General features: G+C 46.6%; 1 protein-coding gene across 1 annotated transcript in view; it reads left to right on the top strand.

Moving 5' to 3' along the window:
* Positions 1-7,447, top strand: part of LOC126989951 (acid-sensing ion channel 4-like) — a 13,350-nt gene extending 5,903 nt beyond the window's left edge. Inside the window, exons 2-7 of the mRNA XM_050848552.1 lie at positions 975-1,069; positions 1,472-1,630; positions 2,821-2,982; positions 3,922-4,084; positions 4,958-5,045; positions 5,726-7,447. Of these exons, the coding sequence (XP_050704509.1) occupies positions 975-1,069; positions 1,472-1,630; positions 2,821-2,982; positions 3,922-4,084; positions 4,958-5,045; positions 5,726-5,877 (819 nt within the window). The 3' untranslated portion in view covers positions 5,878-7,447. The remainder of the gene's footprint in view (positions 1-974; positions 1,070-1,471; positions 1,631-2,820; positions 2,983-3,921; positions 4,085-4,957; positions 5,046-5,725) is intronic.
* Positions 7,448-10,902: the final 3,455 nt, after the last annotated feature.

Here is a 10,902-nt window from a genome sequence, read left to right on the forward strand (position 1 = left end):
TCGTAATGATCAATAGGAAAGATTCTAGTCAACATAATGAAAGTAAATGCATGTTAATATTTTGTTGAATGGGTGAGTTGAAGGAAACAGACAACCACCGAACAGCATAACGTATAGATCAATGGCTGTTTCGCTCACCATTGATTTTATTATTTCTATGATCTCATTAAAGAAAATCGTCGCAAAACAGTAGAGAGTTAAAACCTATATAGATCGATAGGTATTCTGTTATTTTGTTTATTTTTTCCCCATAACATCACTGTCAAATATACCTTCGAGGGAGGCTAAGAATACACTGACCTCGCGATATTCTCGGAGCAAAGTCACGTGAAGGTTTAATCTGAGGGTAAATATTTAAAAGTCTTGGCGGCGGCGAGGCTTGCAAGCGCCATATTCTCAAACCTTTTGGCGGCCAAGCACATGCATACATTTGACAAGGCTTGCGTATAGCGTTGTGGGCCTTTCCGTGGGTAGTTTTCTGACCCTCTTGGTAGTTTGAAAGAGCTTTTGTACCATGAACCTAGAAAAACACACATGAGAAAGCGATTAGTCTCCTTTTCGGCCTTTGGAGATTGTTAATTTGAGAGGCGGAAGGAAGCGTCGGGGAATACCTGCCTAGTGAGGGGCGCGGTGCTTGTGGGGCGCCGAGTGTAGCCGCCTCTGTTTGGTGTAAAGGAAAGATATACGTTTATTCATACGATACTGAATGTGACGAGTGGCAATGCTCCTGGTGCTGTCTGTACACCCAGAGAAAACGCACCTTATTACTGTTTTTTTTTTTTTTCATCACCACTACATTATTTGGTCATATTTTTCAACAGATTTCTTCGCAACTGACTTTCTTTCTGACCTCTTATTCTCTCATTTACAGGAGCAGTGGATAGCGGGATTTTTTTGCTTTTTTTTATATTTTGCCCTTGAGTTGCATCCTCTGCTATAAAAAATAAAATACAAGGACTCTCCCTCCCTGGCAGGTGTCCGCAGCGGCAGTGATGGGCGACGGAGGTGACGGGGCCGTGCAGAGCCGGAGCCAAGGAATCCCTCCCGACATGAAGCCCGCGGTAGGAAGGTAATGTAGTGTATTGTGTAGAGGCTCGACATTCCTTACGCGGCGTTTGTGGAGGTTCGCCATTCTGTACGCGTCATTTCAAGAGGTACTCACATAGAAAAAAAAGCTTCCCTGGAAAGTTGAACTAAGCCACAAAAATGAACTGTTTAAATAAAAATAATGTTTACCAATATTTTGACAGTAGTTTTGGTGTCTTGATATGCGTACAAATTGGAGCTGTGCGTGGTACAGAATGGCGAACACATAGTACCAAAAATCCCTTACACTCCACTGTATAGGCATTGTCATTGGGCTTTTCAGGCAGGACAAATGCATACATTCATACATACACACATATATACATACATACATACATAACCGTTATCTGTGTCTTCGCCTATATGTGTGTTTGTGTGTTTCTAGATCGCTTGAGTGGGTCTTAAGGAGCCGTGGGTGGCCAGCGGCGTCCCCAGCATGCCAAGTCCCACGGCAGGAGAGCTGGGTAGGGGCGGGGCTGGGGCTGCAAGACCTGAGGCTGCCGGGAGTGAGTCGAGTGGCCAGCCCGCGAGAGCACTGGACGCGGTGAGTGTGTCATGTACTCAGGGTTACATTCTTAAACTTTTCGGCTCCCAAGCACACACATTTAAGAAGGCTTTCGTAGGATTTGTGGACATTTCCAGGAGGGGTAGATTTTATGACCGTGGTGGTAGTCTGACAAAGTCTGCACAATGAGCGAAACGAAATACCCAAAGGAATGTGCTTAAAATCTTTTTCGTCCCTTAGAAATGATTGATTCAAGAGAAGGAAACGTTTAACAATACCGACCTCAACCACTCAGTTAGGCAACACACACACACACACACACACACACACACACACACACACACACACACACACACACACACACGCACACACACAAAAAAATGTCTAAACGCATACATTTTATTTATCGATCAATGGGTTACTTGACGATGAGTATACAGTAGGAGAAGAAATCCACGGCACTGTTCACGGGTTGAATTTCCCCTTTTGGCTGACTCCACAAGTGTAGACAAAAAAAAGTATCGATCTGCTATACCCTAATATTTTGAATCGAAAATACATCTCTTTTTAGGCCCTCCTTCTCTCCTCCCTCCAGTTTATCAGCCGCTACTCTCTCTCTTCCTCCGTATGTGACTTGCTGTGCGTATAGGGACCACCGAGGCACAAGTTTAGAAGGAGGCGGATATACATTTCTGTGAGGCTCTCCTTCCTCCTCTTCTCCTCCCGTCAGTTTATCTTCGGCTCCTCTCTCTTCCTCCTTCACCTTCCATTCTATTTCTAACGCATGTGTCTTGCTGTGCGTATAGAGGCCACCGGGGCACAAATTTAGAAGGAGGCGGATATACATTTCTCTGAGGCTCTCCTTCCTTCTCTTCTCCTCCCGTCAGTTTATCTTCGGCTCCTCTCTCTTCCTCCTTCACCTTCCATTCTTTTCCTAACGCATGTGTCTTGCTGTGCGTATAGAGGCCACCGAGGCACAAGAGAGAGGTGGATAGTTCTGTGACGCCCTCCTTCTTTCTCTCCTTCCCACACCAGTTTATTCTCCGCTCCTCTCTCCTCCTCTTTCACCTTCTATTCGAACGACCTAACCCATGTGACGTGCTTTAACTTAAGAGACCACCGAGGAAAAAATTCAGAGAGATGGCTATACTCTTTTTTCCCGTGAACATGTACACACCCTCCCATCCAACGCACCACCACCACCACCACCACCACGATCTCTCTTGCAGTCGCGTTTTGTGGGCTGTTGTGCTGGCGTGTGGGCTGGCGGGCACCATTTACCTCATCAGCAGCAAGGTGATCCTCTACCTCTCCATGCCGACCTCTATGCGAGTTTCCTACGACGACGCCAACACCCTGACAGCACTCCCCGCCATCACCGTCTGCGTCAGGTAACTATCACTTGCCACCGTATGCTTGTGTGCGCCGAAAACTGTTCATTGGCGGATAGGTGGCTGCAGAGACTTGCTTAGGGGGAGTTTATTTGCAAGGCCGTCGCTGTGAAGTATATCTCGCATCGCTCTCAGAGTACCTAAAGTATACAGACAGTTCTTGCACGCTTTGCGCCGCGCCTATTTTATATACCCCACACAGCATGTTTCCGTCGATGGTGAAAATTATTGACCCATCTCCGTAGAGTTTGGAATAGTCGTCAAGTGAATTATATTTTTTCTATTTAATTTCATGGGGCGTTACAATAGATTGCTTATTAATAGATAGATTGATAGACAGATAGAAAGATAGATAGATAGATAGATAGATAGATAACAGACAGATAGATAGATTGATAGCTATAGTCAGATAGGTAGATGGACAGATAGAAAGATAGATAAAGAGATAGTTTGAATGAATGCTTGACTGACTGAATGATTGATACTTGATACTAACAGAATGAGAGCGGAAAGTTAGGATAGATGACGAGGAATGAATGTCGGGATGATTACTGACAGCAGAAAAAAAAAAAAAAAAGAGACCCGGTGGATTTTAACTTGGTGAGCATTAGAACCTTAGTGCATGCAGAGGTGTGAGGCAGACACGGGCAGCAGGCGGTGAGGCAGGGAACGGAGAGAGTGAGGTGAGGGGGGCGGCGTGTTGGTGCTTGGATTAACGTAGTAGGAGCAGCGAGTAGCGGGCTTTTTTATTATTGTTTCCTTTTTTTGTGCCCTTGAGCTGTCTCCTTTGTTGTAAAAAAAAAAAAAGTAGGCTACATGTGTCCTTGGGTACCGTTGCATCTCTTTCAATGAGCGCTGTTGATGATTTACATATGCTTTAACCTGCCATTATGTGGGGCGAAATGGGTGTAAGGATATAGAGGGGCTCATCACAAACAGGGAGATGTACGACTACCACAACTTGCTCAAGCTGTGGCGGGAGGCGGGCCAGAAGGGGAGGCTGCCGAAGGACGCGGACGTGCAGCTGCTGAGCGTGTCCAACCTGACGCTGGATGAGGTGTGGCGGCGCGGCGGCTACGAACGGGAGCGACTCGTGGGCCAGGTGGGTGCAAGGGAGTGTTTACCTGTTGGCCCATGACCGTAGTACATAAGAGTAGGCGTAGTAAGCAGGAGTAATCATAGTAACCAGGAGCAATCATAGTAAATACAGTGGTCGTAGTGAACTGTCGTAGTAAGTAGTCGTGGCAAACAGGATTAGTCTAGGTGAACATGTTTACGCTAGACTGTTTAAACGCCATATTAGTATTTGTTACAGTTATGTGCTCAATTTAGCTCTTTTATTCCATTTCTGGGGCGGAGTTTATTCGAAGGGTCTTAAGTGTTGAATTTTCACAGGCAAGTCGGCGTATTACAAACTCAGTCGTGAAGAGTGATATAAAAAAATCAACAAAACTAACTAAGCACGAATTGAAAAAAGGGTTAAAATAGACAAATCAGCTACATATTTATTGGTGAAGATTAATACGACCTTTAACCTGTCCGCTGCGATTGGCTCGGATTTAGCCTTTACTGGTAGCCTGGAAACATACACTCCCAGGTCTTTCTCTGCCTCTGTGGTGGATAGTGGAGTGTTTCCCATGTGGTATTGGTGTGCTTGATATCCCCTCCCAATGTGCAGGACTTTATATTTTTCGTCACTGAATTGTAGCAGCCACTTTTTGTTCCATTCTTGTTGCTTGGTGAGGTCTGACTGTAGAAAATCCGCAGTCAAGGGATTAAGAAATCATCCGTTAGCCTCGTTTCATCCTGTCTCTGTCCACCTTTATCCAGCTTCTCTTTAAGGTTGTAGATGTTTCCTGCACCTCCTCCTCATCCAATGTACTCCAAGCAAGCAGAATATATTGTCTTAAGCAAAAGAATGTATTATCTCTTTCTATCTCTATCTATCTATCTGCCTCTCTCCCTCCCCCGCCAGTGCTTCGTGGGTCCCGGCAAGAACTGTGAGGAGCGGGGCGTGTGGCGGCCCGTCCTCACACGCTACGGATACTGCCACAGCTTCTCCGGTGAGCAGCAAGTAGTAGTGGTGGTGGTAGTAGTAGTAGTAGTAGTAGTAGTAATAGTAGTAGTAGTAGTACGAGTAGAAGTAGTAGCAGAAGGGACGAAGCAGGAAGAGAGGGACACTTTAAGCCGCCTGTTCAGCAGTCCCAAACACGTGAGACGCCGAGAAAGAGCAAATGAAAGTGAGAACGATGAGAGAGAAGGAGAAAGAGGACGAGAGGATAATTATAGAAGATTATAGCAATGGGGGGACAGAGGGGAAGGGTAATACATATCTTAATCTCAAAATACACAACAAACAAAAAAAATCAAGAAGACGCAACCATTTATTGTATGTGGGTACTGTATAATAACTGCTCTGCTTCGTGTTCTTGTTTTCTCTGATTTAATTACCACTGCATATATTTTTCTTAGTCTGCGTTTAAATGAATGAAAGAATGAACGTGGAGAGACCTATTGTTACAGCATATATGATTTTTTCTTTCTAATTCTCTCTCTCTCTCTCTCTCTCTCTCTCTCTCTCTCTCTCTCTCTCTCTCTCTCTCTCTCTCTCTCTCTCTCTCTCTCTCTCTCTCTCTCTCTCTCTCTCTCTCTCTCTCTCTCTCTCTCTCTCACACACACACACACACACACACACACACACACACACACACACACACACACACACACACACACACACACACAGGGGCCACCACTTCAGTCCCCGGCCAGCAGTTCGGTATCTACCTCGTCCTCCGTTATCGCGGGCACCCCTACGGCATCCCCTTCCGTGGCTTCATCGTAAGTGACTGCATGGGCGCCCTTATTCCTTTCCTTCCCTTCTCTATTTTTGGATGACTTTTTTGTTCGCGAAGCGAAGCTGTGTTGTGGTTCTTAATTTAAACGGGAAAATAATGGCAGAACCGCTAAAAAGGCGATCTATTAAGATTCGTAGCTTTCCATCTCGAGCGAGCTCCTCCTATTCGTCACATGGACCAACCATGTAACGCAGAAGGCGGTGCTGGGCGCCAGGCTTGGTGTTACAGTGTTACACATGAAGGAATGTTATCTCGTGTTTCGTCACCCAGCACCACAAGTACAAAATAACAGACTGCAAGAAAATCTCCAGTAGTCGGCAGTACATTATTTAACTGGAGGTAACAAAGTTTCGTGTCAGAAAATAAAGTGACGTTATTGAGAGTATTATACTGAATCTGCGGGCGGTGTGTTGTTGGCGCTACAGCTTATTCAGCGGGTGGCTGGAGGAGTTGGTTTTACAGTGTGTGGGGGGGCGGGGGGGTAACCGTGGAGAAAGCGTTACATAATACGTAGTCAGTCAGCGCGCGACCTTCCTTGGGTTCACACGTGACTTTGCCCCGCTGCTGTGTGGTGTCAACTCGCTCTTTCCTCTGTTTTCCTCTGCTTTCGCGGTGTGAGGCGTTCTGTGCTTCTGTGAACTGCTGCTGTACTGGAGGACTACAAAACCAGGAGGATTACCCTGCCTTCTACTACAGACCGCTAAGTGTTCTGATTTAGTATTTACTTAGTTAGATAGTGATCCACAGTTACTCCTAGGACAAGTGTATTAAGCTTCCCACATCTGCACTAAATTCAACATTCTTTCACGCCAACCCAGTGCTACACGGTTTTATATTGCTTTTGTGTTTTTTATATTGCTTTTGTGTTTTCTTCTCCTTCTATTATTAGGATACTTTACTGTGCTGTGATAATAGGACTACGTGAATCAGGCGCGCCAAGCTACGTTAATTTCTAAGTCCACACAAAACACTAGATAATCCACTTTCCGCGCAAACCTAGTGAACACAGTTATTATCTTCTTTACATAAGTGATTTCTCTGTATATTAATATTGGCCTATGTTTTGTCTTGGTGGGTAGAAATAACCGCGCCTTTTTACCCGAGACACACCCTTTTCCCCGGGGAATTGACCTGACTGCGACCTCACAGCAGCTGTTGGTTTGTTTTCCTAGATACACATTTTTGACCTGACGACCTCACCGCAGCTGCGTACTTTGTTATCGTCTTAACGCGCCTAATTGTTTCCGTCTTGCCTCGCCCATATCTTCACCATGACGTCCCTCAAGCGTTGTTCTGGGTGTGGCCTTCGCATGGCCAAGCAGTACTTTCTTTCCAAGGACGTTTGTAGGTTCTGCGTTAAGACTCAGAAGGATGATCAGAGGATCATAGAGTTAGAGAATAGGGTTACGACTCTCGCCGCCCAGGTACACTTACTGGTTAGTGCAGCAGCAACAAGCCCCGCCTCCTCCTCCTCCCCTTCCTCTTCCTCTTCTTCCTCGTCCTCCTCCCCTCCAATATTGTCTTCACCCACACAGCAGCCCCTCCCATCCTCCTCCTCCTCCTCCTCGACCATCTCCGATCTCCCCGCTTCCCACCCCTCCTTCTCCTCTTCTTCCTCCTCTTCCTCCTCCTCCTCCTCCTCCTCCTCGCCTTCCTCTTCCGTCCCCCCTCTCCCCGCCCACCCTCCTCCTCCCCCTCCTCTCCCTCTTTCTCCTCCTTGTCCTCCGCCTCTTCGCTCGTCCCTCCCTCCCACACCTGTCCTTCACCTTCCCCTTCCCCTCTTCCTCCTCCCACTCCTCGTCCGTCCCTCCCTCCCCCACCTCCTCTCCTTTCACCTACTCCTCCTTCCTCCTCCTCCTCCTCCTCCTCCCCTCCCTCCTCCTCCTCCTCGTCCTCGCCTTCCTCTTCCGTCCCCCCTCTCCCCTCTTCCCGCCCAATCTCCTCCTCCTCCTCCCCCTCTTTCTCCTCCTTGTCCTCCGCCTCCTCACTCGTCCCTCCCTCCAACACCTGTCCCTTACCTTCCCTTTCCCCCTCTTCCTCCTCCCTCTCCTCGTACGTTCCTCACTCCACCACCTCACCCTCCCTTTCTCGTTCTTCCTCTTCCCCCTCCTCCTCCTCCTTTCCACCTTCCACCTCTTCCACAATTTCTCCTCGTTCTTCACAGCAGGTCCCTCCCCTCCCTTCCCGCTCTCCCCTCCCCCTGCACCCACCCCTCCTGGCCCCCCTTCCGACCGTCGGGTTCTTGTTGTTGGTGATAGTCAGGTTCGTTATGTTGACAGGTATTCTTGCTCCAAGGATAAGAACAGGACGAGGGTGTGTTTCCCAGGGGCAGGAGTGGGCCATATATCAGACAGGATTGAGGCGTGTATGGCAAGCGAGGGATCGAACCCCATTGTCTTTCTCAGCTGTGGCGGAAACGACGTTTCTCGTGTGCCAAGCGAGGACCTTCTCAGGCGTTTTAGAGAATTGTTAGGCAGGATACGTGACGCTGGTGGGTCGCCAGTAGTGTGTGGCGTCCTGCCAAGGAGGGGCGTTGGCGATGGATGGCTGTCCAGGGCGATAGCAGTGAACAGCAGACTTGCTGAGCACTGCGGGCGCAATGGGTGGCTGTTCGTCGACAATTGGGACCTCTTCTTTGGCAACGACGCCCTCTACGCCCGTGACGGGATACACTTGACGTTCAAGGGTGTTGAGGCTCTCTCAGACTCCCTTGAGCGAGCACTTGGTACCCTGAGGGATTTTTTAGTATAGGCGAGGGGGGGAGGAGTAATGGGAGCAATGGGAGGGGACATCTAGCTCATAATATAACCAGGCAGCTTAGAAGTAATTCTAGGGGAGTAACAGAGGACGGGCTAAGAATCTTCTATACTAACAGCAGGAGCCTCAGAAACAAGATAGACTTACTAAGGGGTGAAGCTTGCTCAGAAAATTTTGACATAATAGCGATCACTGAGACATGGATAGACACTGCTAATAGAAATTTTAGATCAGAATTTGAAATAACGGGTTATCAGATGTTTCACAAAGACAGAAGGGGCAGAAAGGGAGGTGGAGTTGCGCTATATGTTAAAGACTCACTTAAATGTTTAGTTAACAACTCAGTCAAAACTAACATGGATTCAGAATCAGTTTGGGTGGACGTTTACAAAGGGAAAGAAAAACTAACTCTAGGAGTTATATACAGGCCACCCAACCTTAACAGGCAGGACACGAGTATATTACTACAGGAGATTGGCAGGGCGAGTATGAGTAGAAATGTCTGCGTAATGGGGGACTTTAATTATAGGAATATAGACTGGGAATATCTAGTCACATTCTAGTGGGTGACCTGGAAGCCGAGGACTTTCTTGAAGTTATACAAGATAATTTCCTTAAGCAGGTAGTTACTGAGCCTACCAGAGGAGATAACATATTAGACTTAGTCCTAACCAATAATGGGAACTTGCTACGTGAGTTGGAGGTGGGCGGAGAGTTAGGAAATAGTGATCACAGAACGGTTCGATTTAGCTTAGACTGGGCAGTAACCCGCGAACCAAACCCAGTGTTAGTGCCAGATTTTAGAAGAGCAAACTACGAGGGGCTTCGAAGACATCTTGAAGGGGTAAACTGGGATAATTTAGGGATTCATGAGGTCCAGAACTGCGGATTGGAGAGCCAGGAGAACCAGGTAGAAATGTCTTACAATAATTTAGTTAGAGTAATAGTAGAGGGGCAAGAACAGCATATACCACAGCGAACACTTAGAAAAGAAAACAATGATCCTAAGTGGATGACTCGTGGACTAAAACACGAGATTGGGTTAAAGAAGAGAATTTATCAGAAAATAAAGAATGGGGAAACACATCTCAGGGGCCGGTACGTCGAACTATCTAGATTAGTTAAGAAAACACCAGGGTAGCAAAAAAGAACTATGAGATCAAAGTAGCAAATGAGGCGAAAAGTAATCCTAAGGGCTTCTTTCAGATGTATAGAACAAAAACACGGGAGAAAATTGGACCGCTGAAAACAAACACAGGGGAGCTAGTAGAAAATTACGAAAATATGAGCGCATTGTTGAACGACTACTTCCTTTCAGTATTCACACAGGAGGATCGAACGACTATACCGGAAAGAGTTCAGGTGTACGAGGGCTGGGATGGCGATAAATTGAGGGATATAATCATTACCAGGCAAGTAGTTCAGGATGAGATAGATAAGCTTAAGAAGAACAAGTCGCCAGGTCCTGACGGGATATTTCCGAGGGTATTAAAGGAGTTAGGTGATGTAATCAGTGACCCACTAACCGACATCTTTAAGATGTCGGTAAATACTAACTATGTGCCGAGCCTGTGGAAAGTAGCTAATGTGACGCCGATTTTAAAAAGGGGACAGGTCAGTTGCCTCAAACTATCGCCCAATTAGCTTAACATCGGTTATAGGGAAGATGCTGGAGTCCATAATAGCCAGGAACATTCAGGAGCATTTAGAGAAACATAGCAATTCACGACTCGCAGCATGGGTTCACAAAGATAGGTCATGCCTCACCAATCTCTTGTCCTTCTACAATAAAGTATTTGAGGCGGTTGACAGAGATGAAAATTATGATGTAATCTATCTTGATTTTAGTAAAGCGTTTGACAAAGTTCCTCACCAACGACTGTTGCTTAAATTACAGGCTCACGGAGTAGAGGGTAAAGTTTTGAACTGGGTCAAGGCGTGGCTTAGCAATAGGAAGCAAAGAGTGCAAATCAATGGTAAAAGATCTGACTGGGGATGTGTTACGAGTGGGGTCCCACAAGGTTCGGTATTAGGTCCACTTTTGTTTATTATTTATATCAATGACTTAGACACAGGAATTAGTAGTGATGTTAGTAAATTTGCAGATGATACCAAGATCGGTAGAGTAATTGAGTCGGATCAGGACGCTAGTATTCTCCAAGGTGAACTCAACAGATTATATGACTGGGCGGATAAATGGCAGATGGAGTTCAATGTAGGGAAGTGCAGTATTCTGAGTGTAGGGAGGAACAACCCCTCACATAACTATTGCTTAAATGACACTCTCATAAGTAGGTCTGGGTGCGAG

Source organism: Eriocheir sinensis, unplaced genomic scaffold (genome assembly GCF_024679095.1).
Source record: "Eriocheir sinensis breed Jianghai 21 unplaced genomic scaffold, ASM2467909v1 Scaffold1386, whole genome shotgun sequence".
Classification (NCBI taxonomy): Eukaryota; Metazoa; Arthropoda; class Malacostraca; order Decapoda; family Varunidae; genus Eriocheir; species Eriocheir sinensis.